General features: G+C 44.3%; 2 protein-coding genes across 2 annotated transcripts; one reads left to right on the forward strand and one right to left on the reverse strand.

Annotated features, from left to right (window-relative positions):
* Positions 1–3,200: 3,200 nt before the first annotated feature.
* Positions 3,201–7,440, reverse strand: psma6l (proteasome 20S subunit alpha 6, like). The gene is made up of 7 exons (XM_070829507.1): positions 7,199–7,440; positions 6,168–6,262; positions 5,458–5,539; positions 4,532–4,687; positions 4,249–4,427; positions 4,040–4,134; positions 3,201–3,793 (listed from the first exon to the last, which is right to left on the reverse strand). Exons 1-7 carry the CDS (start codon positions 7,272–7,274, stop codon positions 3,736–3,738), a joined length of 741 nt encoding a protein of 246 aa, XP_070685608.1. The 5' UTR covers positions 7,275–7,440; the 3' UTR covers positions 3,201–3,735.
* A 54-nt stretch (positions 7,441–7,494) lies between these two features.
* Positions 7,495–11,352, forward strand: LOC139199578 (inositol-tetrakisphosphate 1-kinase-like). Its single transcript, XM_070828628.1, has 11 exons — positions 7,495–7,611; positions 7,723–7,847; positions 8,082–8,106; positions 9,066–9,188; positions 9,359–9,476; positions 9,565–9,666; positions 9,891–9,931; positions 10,044–10,209; positions 10,417–10,484; positions 10,853–11,015; positions 11,133–11,352. Exons 1-11 carry the CDS (start codon positions 7,495–7,497, stop codon positions 11,318–11,320), a joined length of 1,236 nt encoding a protein of 411 aa, XP_070684729.1. The 3' UTR covers positions 11,321–11,352.
* Positions 11,353–12,309: the final 957 nt, after the last annotated feature.

Genomic DNA, 12,309 nt, shown 5'->3' on the forward strand with positions numbered 1-12,309 from the left:
CTGAGGTTGGGTAGTGATTAGCATAATGCCAAGAGTGACAAAATAAGAACTCTTAGAATTAAAAGTGATGATGATCATGTGAAAGGTGTTGCAGTGATGAACATGCAGCACGTCTTGGCTTTATGAACCTTAATGGAGTTTCAGCTCAGTTTGTTTGCTTCACTATCAGCACTCTCATGGCATCGATCTTTTTTTAAGGGAAAAAGCTCTGAAAAGCTGCTGTACACTGCCTGCCCAGCATCAAATGACAAACTAGCAACTAGCCAGTGAACATTTTGGGATATTTAGCAGCTAAAGAGCCAGATATTTCCCTCAGGAGCTGGTGGTGACAAACACAGAGCAAAATGAGGACAGAAACGCAATATTTCATTAATATTAGTGTTGCTCCGTAACTGTTGGATGTGTAACAAGTTTAAAAGTTGAGGATGCCAGTGTCATGTTCACAATTTGGTTTCTGCTGCATCCAAGTGAACGTTTAAGTGAAACATTTGAAATGCCGTGTGCCGTGAGGTGTGAGGCTTCTTAGGTTCTTCAGAAAAAGGAAACAAACATGTCTCAGGGTGAAAGAGTCTTTGGCCCAAGTCACTTACTGCTCACTATGCAGTGAGCTCGCCATTTTGTAGGTCTGTACAAATGTACAGTAACAGTTATTTATCATTATACCGCTGACTTAAAGTAACAAAATATGTCATAACTCACTTTACAGTGGTCCACACAGAACAGCCTAGATAGTGAGGAGGCAGTGAACGACCTCCGACACAACCTTTGTTTCCATATGAAACACAGGCAAACATGATTTAAACTAACATATACTGTAAAGTTGATTAGATTCATTACACACATGTAGGTTTTTGTTTTTCATCACATATGATCTGGTAACCAGACTGACGTTAACAATCTCTAAAAATGTGACGAGGCCTCAGTAGCAGCTGACAACAGGCCTCTTTCGCAACACACACGATGACGAAGGATCTGTTTTGCACTGGCGTCCCAGTAAACTGTGACAGTGAGCCTGCACGATGCCAGAACCCTGAAACTGAAGCAGCTAAACAGAGTTCAGCCATTTTCCTTTTATTATTATTATCAGCCAAAATGTGTTCAGTGAACGGTCCATTCCCTCGTTCCCCTCATACAAACCATCCATAACCATCTGTAGAGCTCAGCTATGTTTGAATGTTGTTTTGCTTCTGCTGATTCTTCCTGTTTTCCTGTTTTTCTGTTGTAATGCTCGTTTTTGTGCGGTACAAACCAGAAACCTTCTGTAAACCAGTTTGAACCGAGTCCGGCCAGCGTGAATGTAACACACGTTACTTTTAATCTGCTCTTGTGTAATAAGAGAAAGAAAGAAGGGGTTGTTGGGTCAGGAATGAGGATGAGAGAAAAGGGTGAAGAGCCAGCTAGTGAAACCATCTACACATGTGCTCCATTGACATGCATGACATTTATGAACAGCACACAGCACCTACATGCAGCTCTCTGCCCAGCAGCCTGCCCCCTGCATGCTACACTGATTACAGTGAACTACTGCCTCTCTCCGTATATTTCTGCTTCCCCCCATGTTTTTCTTCTCTGCACCAACACGGGGTGGATGCCCGTCGCTCCTAACAGTGGCTCTCTGTTGTGTGTTCTTCCAGGTAATCTTGTGCATGCAGTGCCAGACCTGAGGATGAAGAGGCAAACATGTCCAGCTTCAAATCTCTTTCACTGTTTTCAAATGGTCAGTTTACTTCTACCAGACTCATGCTAATGCATCTCCTACTGGCTTTAAGCTGCGGTGCAACCCTTAACCCACCAGGGTGGCTGCTGGTGTTCCATGTGCCAGGATATATACAGACTTCCCTTATCTAAGAGCCATGGAACACTCCGGCTAACCTGTAAGGTAAAGTGGGCATGGAGAAGAATTACTGTAAGTTAAGAGGCCTATCAATGTAACTCGGGATCGTCTTGCACTAGTAGCTTTAAGGAGACTAGCAGGGCTTTTTCCTACTCTCACTGAAAATCACCAACACAAGCCTCTCAACCTAAATCCTCTGTGTGTCTGCAAACACGCTGAGGATACGCTGTCTGACTGTCAGTCCTATCCTCATTCGACTGATCCTTCAATAGTCATTCTTACTTTGAAAATCATCGTCTGTCTGAAACTGTCACAATTATAACATGCACCTCTGTAATGAGGATTGATACTTCAGGTATATCGTAGTAGATCAAATGAAAACTAAGGCACTGAATTCTGGACAACTGTTATAATATCCAGATTTACCACCACTATCATAGATATACAGAGAGGCTTGTGAAACTCTTATCCCCATAATGCCTCACCCAAGGCCTATAGGTAAGTAAGAATGGTTTTGTTGATGGTAAATAGAGAATATTGCTATAATATTGTTTCTATGTGTTATAAAGTTGATTTCTGATGACTTGTCAATCCTGTAAAAATCTAATTTTCCTTCAGTGTATTAACTTTTATTCTTAATAAAGTGAATGCAGCCTCTCACAGCTGTTCGCTGTCATTGTGTGTGTTTATGCTGATGATTATACATCCAGACTGTACCTGAAAAGGACAGCGATCCATATCCTCAGACCGGTGGGTCACTGCGGTGGAAACTCAGTGACCGAAGCTCCGAACACCCAGGTGTGTAATTGTTTGCGAGAGTTAAAATATGTTTCTTCAAACAAAGAACACACAGAAACATTCAACTCTGTCATGAAACGCTCAGAGGAAGTCAGGAGCTGACTCAACACTGCCATCTAGTGGCCGGAGGAGGTAGCTCAGGATAAGCAGCAGTAAAGTAGACGTGTCATATATATTACAGAGTGACAACATTTATACTATTGTAGGTGCTGCTGAGATGACTGAAAACACTGGCAGTTGTGTTACTCACTTGCCTGACTTCCTACAAGAGTATTTGCTGTGTATCCCGTGGGAATATCAGTGACTTCACTCTAGTCTGAGGCCACTCGTCTCCAAACCCACAACATCGTGTGTTGAATAAGTTGTGGATTCAGTCACGTCTTCAGTCCAGCGAGTCAGTGACATGGAGGACAGCCTCAGGAAACATTAGCTCCTCCCTGAGGCCATCTACTGTTCACCGAGGGGAGCGCTCAGGATAGCTCAGACTATTTGGCAACATTTGCCTCAGCTTTCCATTTTAGTGCTAAAAGTTTAGAGACTTTTTGAAGTATTTAATTTAAAGACAGTCTTCTAGTCTTCTTTTCTACTGAACTTTATTATGATGTTACTTTAAAAGGCTTGACTGTGAGTCTGATGGACTTTTTTATTGCAACTTGACAAGTGTGGAGATGACAGCAATGTTGGTGTTAGAAACATGCAGAACAACATGAGAGCAGCTGTGGAACAATTATTCTGCACACTTAACACATACTAAATAAGATATTCATATTTCAACCATGTAAATATGTTGCAAAGTATGGAGGTGTGTAGTTTTGTGTTGTCAGATGGTTAAACATGCATGATTGGTATTCAAAAACATTGTGTTGCTTATTCATGTTGAATAGAAAAGTGGAAATGTGTAGTTAGTCAGGAATTAAAACACTATCAGTCCTTAATAACAGAGTTTCTTCCTCAGGTGTGCATGATTAACTTCCCTGGACACACAGGTGACAGGCTGCGTTCTTCTCTCCAACAGACTAACAGGGTTGTTACATTAGGCTAAATCAAGCACACTGAAAATGAAAACTATGGTGAACGACAGTCTGACGTTTGAGAGGGAACCGTTACTCCCGTTCTGCTATGGCAACCAGGTGGGTTTCTATCTCTGCGTCCAACAGCGTCCTGCAGGAGGGAGGGAGGAGGTGATGAGGGAAGAGATGAGGAAATGGGAAGAATAAACATGATGAGAGAGGAGTAAAACAAATAATGAACAATGTGTGATGTAGGCGGATGACAGGACGAGAAAATAAAATACACAACGTAAACTCCAAAACAGCCCTTCTTAAACTCATCAGACAGTTGATGCAAAGTAAACGTAGAGTAGGTCTGAGTGAAGGACCTGCTGTACAGGTGCTGATGTGAACGTACCTGAACTTGGGCTTCTCCTTGGTGATCACGCCGACCTCCAGCTCACTGGCCTTGAAGTCCATGGACAGAACGGAGGACAGGCACGATATCGCCAACTGGGAAGAAAGAAAGAAAATCATTTTCAGTGGAGGTACCACTTCTCCACTGCTTCTTCCCCCGAACTCTACATCCATCAGCAGCCCCTCTCTGTTCACAAGCCGTCACTCTACCTGTACCGTCCTGTCGTGGGTCAGTTCGGGCTTTTTCTTCAGCTTCTTCTCCAGGTAGCTGTTGGCCTCGGTTTGCTTGGCCCCAACTGCTGTGGCTCTGAAGCCACAGAAGTAGCCTGCTGGGTCACATTTATACAGGACTGGACCCTGCTGGGGGTCCATAGCCACCATGATCATACCTGCAGAGAGAGAGGAGGAGTGAGAGGGAGGGAAACCTTCGAACCCAGAAGAGCAGCGTGGACAGAAACAAGCACCAAAAGGCAGAAATGAGGAGCCCACTCACAGCAGCCAAGAGGCCTCATTTCAGCGTTCTGTGTGTAGACCTGGGAGATGTCGGCCAGCCTGCGGCACAACACGTCTGCCGTGATGTCGTAACCAAACTTATATTTCCACTCTCCTGCTTCCACTCGTGCCCGGTGAACCTGGGAACGGCTGTCCGCTGCATAAGACGGAGGAGCAGCGTCAGTAAGGCTTCTTAACAACATCAAATTAATATGACCTTCCAGACGTAAATGTAATAACAGTTAACAAACAAAAATATCACCAGGACCAATAAGAATGGGAATTGGAAATGGTCCTGTCGATCACCTCAGCTGGGAGCAAAGACAGGATAGCGAATGGCCTGCTGCAATGTAAAAGTGCTTGTTTTTCTGTTATTCTAAGAGTCTGACAGCATTATGGGAAGGATCCCTACAGAGAGAGACCTTTGGCTAACCAGAAACACAGGTTGTATCGCTCAGTTCAAAGCCACCAGACTCCATTGATAAAAATAAATAAATTGATAAAGATGCTGGTCTCAATCAGTTAGTTTATTTGTGTTGTTGTGAGACTTAGATGTTTTTAAAGGGCTAGTTCATATCCAACACAGTATTTGTGTAACACAGAATAACACAAACAAAATAACCGATTGGCAGTGGTAGACCAGCTACTCATGTTTCGAGAGGTAAAATGACTGCTTTTGTCAATGGAGTCTGGTAGGTTTGAATAGCGTGACACAGTGGCTGTTTCTGTTCGCTGCCTGTTCTCAGCTGCATACTGAGGTGATCTACTGGTGATCATTTCAAACTCAAAACATGTAAAATAAAGAAAGTTTTCAAAATACCAGACTTATCCTTTAACAATGGTCACGTCTGTTCATTAATATTATATCTGAGTATCACAATCACTTTAACTGATGTGTGTGTGTGCTTGTTTATGCTGAAAACACACCATTGTGCCCAGTCATCACACAGCCGATACGAGGGGTTAGTTTGAACATGTTGGTCACGGTGGAGGAGTCCAGCAGCTTGTCCTGCAGTCAGCAAAAGGACAGGGTGTCACATGCAACTTACAGAATTCAATTACACTGAACCAACACACATCAGTATATTACTGTGGAAGTGCAAATGTCTAACTGTTACTCAATATATACTCCACTCTTCACATTCTTCAATATAAATATTGGGTAATAGACTTATGAGGTAAAATGGACCTGAATTCTCCCATTATATGATTTTTATGATCAACTTCAATTCAACTCTACTGGTATTATTGGCATGAAAGTTTTGGATGAAAGCATGAAAAAATAAAATAAAATAAAATTTGAATAGTATACAATATTATGAACATTAATGTGACCCAGAAGTCCAATTCCACGATCATGTTTGGGCTTTCTTAGGCTCACTAATTCTTGATATTGCTGACCACAGACACTGAGGTTGCTGAGGTTAATAGCAGACCTGGAGCCGGCTCTGGCTTGCTGGCTTGGTAATGTGAGTACTGGATGTTAACAGCAATATCTGCCTCATGTGTTTAACTGTCCATTCAGCAAAACGCTCAAGTCACGACTCCTGAGACGCTTCGCTGGTTCACCTGAACTCAGATCCTTCTCATCATCGACCAAATGAATGGTCTGAGTGTGTGTGTGTGTGATAACTTACAGGTATTTTCTTTTGTGTAACCACCACAGCGCTGTCAATCCCCCGGACTCCCACAGAGGTCAGCCCGCTCTGGGAGATGGCTTTGAAGGCATACTCTGCAGGAAAGCACACAGAAAATAAAGCTGTTATTATTTTACAGAAACAGCTCAAGGTCGGAGACCCTGACCATCAGTGGACACCTACACCAACAACACCTGAGTATTTTGAAGATGAATAACTTGCTGTGCGCATAAGGAACCCAGCGTGTAGCTACCACAGACCATTTATTAAGGTATTATTCAACTAATAGAAATAATATCCAGACTTAATTTGACTTCACTACACTTGATTTATTTGGGTCTGTAGATTCAACCTTAAATTCAAATCTTTAAATGAGATTTGTTCTCACACTCTTAGCCAGCTCAAACTTTGCAATGTTATTCCCATTCCTATTAAGAGGGATTAGATCATATATCATTCATAGCCCGACACTAAAATCTTATTCCTAAAGTTTTTTAATGGCTGTTGACAGAATGCTCTGGTTTGTGGAGTGATAAAAACATATCCAAATGTCCTCTGTAAAACCCTATGGCTCTAATATGCTAACAAAATGAAACAAGAGTTTTGCACGTGACTTTTTTCCAACGTGCACATCTGGAATTGTATACAAATTAGTGCATATTTAATTAGATAGCGCATTATTTGCTATTTTACCATCAAATTTCAGAAAACTTGTAATACGACAAATAAGTGGTTTAATGTAAGTAATCAATCGGCTTGAGTTTCATGGTGATATCTGCTAGTTTGTGAACAGTTTAATTCTACCCTGGTGCCCACTGGTGTCTCTCACTTGGCTGGTAGGTTAATTGTGATGCTAACTCTCCGCCCGCTAACGTTAGCCACTTTGGCTAATGAACCTCAGAGTATCCAACAAGTGCAGCACTGTCGGTACAGCAGTACTTACACCTGGACGCTGTAATGGAAGTACACCTGTGCAATAGTCAGTAGAATAGTGCTCCACGACGGAAACCCGGACAAAGCGTCTCCCTTACCGACTTGGTAGAGACGGCCCTCCGGTGAAAAGATGGTGATGTGACGGTCAAAACCTGCGTTTGACCCGCGGGACATCTCTGACTCTGCTCGTGACCTCAGGTGAACTCACAGCACCTCACTTATTGAACCTTTACTCCCCGATAATCGATGCCTCCTCTGTGCGCCGTCAGTTCATGAGGACCAGCTTGGACGACATGAGGGGAAAAATGGAGCTGAGTAACTTCCCTGAGAGGAGTTTACTTTCTCTTTCAGTTACTGCCGCTGCGCTCCGAGCTCCGGCCTCTCTCTGCGCGTAATGAGGAAGTCAAGTCATCTTACCGGTCCGACGGGCCTCTCCCCCTCCGCTGCTGCTGCAGGGTGCCATGGCTGCGGACGGAGCACCGCACAGGGGCTGCTGAGCACCACAAGAGCTGTCAGGGGGGAGGGATAGGTGGACAGGAGCGACAGTCTGACTCCCCCCTCTCTCTGGTTCTGTCAGCGGCCACTCGGCTCCCGGAGGCCCCCTCCCCTCTGGTTCTGTCAGCGGCCACTCGGCTCCCGGAGGCCCCCTCCCACGCACAGCCAAATGTCAGGCCGCAGGGTGGGCTTCTGTCTCAGCGATAAGAAGCGGCGGAGGATGAACTTGGAGGCTTTTGCGGACTTCTGTGCGTAAGTTGACTTGATTTTTGACTTTTTAAATTCATTCAGAGCTCATGAGTAGTGTGCTTGTCTCTCATGGTGGGGCCCTTAAATGTGCGTGGAGGCCCCACAGCTCAGTGATGGATAGGTAGATTTCATATTAAGGATTTAAGTGTAATAACAGTGTACACAGTTGTGCAGTTCGACAGTGAAAATCATTGATATCAGCTCTGAAATATAAACCTCTCAGTATTCTTCCTGCAGGGGCCATGGGGTGCAGGTGGTGGAGGTAAGTGTTTTCTGCACATGCACATAATGTGGGAGTGAAGAAGTGTTGGGGGAAAAGAGGAAGCGTGTGTGTGTGTGTGTGTGTGTGTGTGTGTGTGTGTGTGTGTGCTTGTCTTTGCATGTCTCTGTCTGCACATGAAGATGGGTCCTCACACAGGATTTTTATTGTATAAACAGCATAATCCCCCCACACATGGTTCAGTATTTTGGGAGCAGTGCTCACCTACAGACACACGTGTCATGTACACATGTCCACAACTTTAGTAATCCATGTCACAGCCACCTGCAGCCCCTTCCTCAATCTGCTGTAACAAACCAACAAACAGCGGCTGCCTGACTGTAAGTGCTCAGACATTTCACGGCGTGTGAATGTCTGTACAGAGGATATTTACTCCTACCAACAATGGTTTCACCTTTTCCCACCTTTTTTTGTTTCATGTCATGAGAAGTAGGCACAAACATCTGCAAAACAGAGATGATTGCAGAGATGATAAGTTGCCTCGATCAGCCCCTAATAGAAATAGAAACACTGACTATCGTCAACGTCGTCAATGACAACGTCATTCAGGCTTTGAGACTGTTTTTATATTAATGTTTCCCTGGTAAAATAAACTGAAATGAGAAACAACATACAGTTTGACTTTTTGTCACAACGAGTGCTTACAGGGGGTTTAAAGAATAACTATTATAAAGAATAACTATTATAAAGAATAACTATTCTAAAATGTTTTTGGTGATAATTGATGATTCCCACATTGGTGACCCATTCAAAGTCTACAGTAATAAACTGGTGAGGACAAACACACATCAGTGTTCCCTTGGGCAATGATGCTGACTATAGTACAAAGCACTTTTAAGATTATATGTCATTTAGAAATATCCCCAGAGATCAGTGATATGAGAAGTGCTGTGGTGCTGTAGTTATACACCATGTTACAGTGTTTGTTTGTCCTCCGTCAGATGGACCTCACTCAGCCGCTGCCGCCGCAGGGACCCTTTGACGTCATCGTTCACAAGCTGTCTGATGTCATCGTAGAGGCTGAGCATGACAGCCAATCACAGCAGCTCCTCGCCAACTTCCAGGTAATGCTGCCCTGTAAGAGAACTTGGACCGAGGCCTTTTCTTTTATATGCATCTCACTGTAACGAAGCTCCCAGCTCAAGATTATCACACGAGTGTGCTGCTACAACCAGAGTGACAGTTAACATTTTGAATCTTGAGATGATTTCTCTGTCTGTCCTCTACATTACAGAGTTACGTGTCAGCTCACCCCAGTACAGTTCTCCTGGACCCCCTGCCCGCCATGACCCAGCTGCTGGACCGCTTTGCCTCCTATCGGATCATGAGCAAGCTGCACAATTCTCTCCGAGGTGAACCGCTGCTTCACAGTGGATGCTGTACTTTCCTGTTGCTTGTAGACACTTACAGCTGCCTTTCTTATGATGTTGTGTTCAACAGACTGGCGTATCTGCAGTCCTCCTTACCTAAAGATCCACAGTGCCGGTGACCTGTCCTCCATTCAGCAGGCTGTGATGACCCAGGGCCTCGGCTTTCCTCTCAGTCAGTTCACTCTGTCGCCTTTCCTTTCAGTTCCTTACTCATTTCATTCGTCCATTTTATAAAATGAACCATGCAATAACCACTTTTCAAAGTATTAGTCAGATCATTCATGTGTTAATCTACCAAATGTTGCTCGGCCGGTCACTGCTGAATTCAGTTCTTTCCTTTTTGCTTCTTCATGAAGTATGACAGAACCCACAAACACTTCCTCTTTTCCTCTGTAGTTTGTAAAACCAGAGTGGCACATGGCTCGCTCTCCCATGAGGTGAGTGGTTTGCCTGAAAATTGTACGTGTGCAGCCATGTTTGTTTTGTTCTTTCACCGTGGTTTATCATCTCTCTGTTCATTCAATGCCTGCACGTGGCCCCTCTGTGCAGATGTGTCTGATCTTCGGTGCAGGGGGTCTGGCCGATGTCCGCCCTCCCTGTGTGCTCCAGAGCTTCGTCAACCACGGAGCTGTTCTGCACAAGGTGTTTGTGGTGGGAGACAGACACTTCTGCGTAGAGAGGCCATCACTCAAGAACTTCCCCTCTGGCCCCTGTGGTCAGTCTACACCACATCAACATATCAAATATAACATCTTCTCCTTCCTTTCTTATCTTGAACTCTCCGTTCCTTTCCTCTCCTTTCCTGCCCCGCTCTTTCCTTTTCTGTCTTGTCCTTTACTCCCTGTCCATGCCACTGTGCCACGTCCTGTGTTACGCTACCTTATCTGTAGCCACTCCAATTGTGATTCCTCTCTGACTCCAGACAGGAAGACCATCTTCTTCAACAGCCACCAGGTGTCTAAGCCAGAGTCGAGCTCTGATCTCACATCAGTGAGTATTAGTGACAAGTGAATAACACCACATACACAAACCATATGCATCAAACTGATGATCCTCAGTATGAGAAAATGTCTGTGTCTATGTGTCATTAGATGAAGTCAGGAGTGAAGCAGTACTGCTTAAGCAAAGGCACCACATTGTATGTTTTAACTTGTAGAGTGGTTTAACTTCTTATTACCCTCACACTGATATGTTAACCCAAGGGCTAAAATATCTGCAAACCTGCCCCCATATGCAGCGTGGCATCACTTAAGGTGCACACACTGCTTGTACATAGTTACGTCTAAAGTTACAGGTAGACCACACCCCTTGAGCACCTGTCCACCCTAAAACTGTCCGGTCTTTACCTGTTTCCCAAGATGGATGAGCAGATGCCGTGCCTGCCTCCTCCCAGCTCCGAGGCCGTGGCCGCCCTGGTCAGAGAGCTCCGGGCTCAGCTCGGCATGGCCCTGTTCGGCGTGGACGTCATCATCAACATACACACACACACCCTCACCGTCATAGACATCAACATCTTCCCAGGTACACACACACGCTCACCATCATCGACATCGGCATCTTCCCAGGTACACGCGTACACACACACAAGCAGACACACACAGATACAGTGATGGCCTGGTGACCTCTTCTCTCCATCAGGCTATGAGGGAGTGCCCCATTTCTTCTCCTCTCTGCTCAGCCACATCAAGTCAGTGTTGGACAAGCAGACGTCTGCTAGCCCCCAGGTTGACGGCCCCCAGACTGACGGCCCCCAGGCTGATGACCCTCCTGAGACTAAAGGTGATCAAATAAGGTCCTGGGCACCAGATCAGACTCAGCTGTTTTGAAGACTTTGCCTCAGCTGTAAGAAGTTATTAGTAATCTGTAACATGACGTGTCCTTAAACTCAAATCACACTAAATTTCCCCGTTGTGGGACTAATAAAGGAATATTTTATCTTATCTTACCGTAATACCTCTGTGCCGTTAAATGATTGTACTTACAAGTCGACAAACCAAACAGGTGACGTGATGGTTTTAATACACTTTCTGTTTATTGATTGACAGGTAGCATAGAAGATACAGCAGGCACAAAGTACAGCACTCTGATTGGCCAGTAATATTACAAATGTTTTTTTGTTATAATTTTTTCCCCTGTGGTTCGAAATGTCCTCTGTGCCCTTATGTCCTTATGTCACCCCCCCCACCCCCACAGACATTTCCTGCATCGTTCTTGCTGGTCGGTAAGATTCATTTTGCACTTCTATAGAAAAAGAAAACTACAGTACATGAATCTGTTTCATTTATTCTCAAATGAACAAACATGTCATCTTTGGAACAGACAGTAATGAGCTCATCAGTGTTGACTGTTTACACACGTTGACCGGCTACTTTGCCAGTGTTCAGATACATAAATGTATTGTAAATCTTGGCTGTGTAGAAAAAGATTATATCTGCTATATGAAGCACTTTTGATTACATATTAAAATATGTGAAATAATTCATTATTTGGCTAATTATTGCATTCACATGTGCTGTAGTCTACGTTGTGTTATTGCAGTAAGTGGGCCTCCAGTGGTAACCCTGTTAATCCTGCACTGTGTGCGTTTCTACCCAGTGTCCTCTTGGGGGCGCTGTTGCTTCATATTTCCTATGACCTTGGCTTACAGACCACGATAGCTGATATTTACATAAATGACATGACAGCCGTGAAAACTGTGACGTTACACTACTGAGCATTTATCAGTGATATTTTTAAAAAGACAAGAAAATGGCTTTAGTGTCTCCCTCTTCCCTCGACTCCTCCTTGGCTTGTTAAGATAAGAGTGCAAAGCTGG

Source organism: Pempheris klunzingeri, chromosome 4 (assembly GCF_042242105.1).
Source record: "Pempheris klunzingeri isolate RE-2024b chromosome 4, fPemKlu1.hap1, whole genome shotgun sequence".
Taxonomy (NCBI): Eukaryota; Metazoa; Chordata; class Actinopteri; order Acropomatiformes; family Pempheridae; genus Pempheris; species Pempheris klunzingeri.

Bases quoted from the DNA above. Each gene is read 5' to 3' on its own strand.
- psma6l (XM_070829507.1), bottom strand. From the start codon at position 7,274: ATGTCCCGCGGGTCAAACGCAGGTTTTGACCGTCACATCACCATCTTT. The intron at 4,688-5,457 runs GTGTGTTTTCAG...CGTCTTATGCAG, and splicing joins TGTGATGACTGGGCACAATG to CGGACAGCCGTTCCCAGGTT. The intron at 4,428-4,531 runs GTGAGTGGGCTC...CTCTCTCTGCAG, and splicing joins AATGAGGCCTCTTGGCTGCT to GTATGATCATGGTGGCTATG.
- LOC139199578 (XM_070828628.1), top strand. From the start codon at position 7,495: ATGAGGAAGTCAAGTCATCTTACCGGTCCGACGGGCCTCTCCCCCTCC. The intron at 9,477-9,564 runs GTGAACCGCTGC...TGTGTTCAACAG, and splicing joins GCTGCACAATTCTCTCCGAG to ACTGGCGTATCTGCAGTCCT. The intron at 11,016-11,132 runs GTACACACACAC...TCTCTCCATCAG, and splicing joins AGACATCAACATCTTCCCAG to GCTATGAGGGAGTGCCCCAT.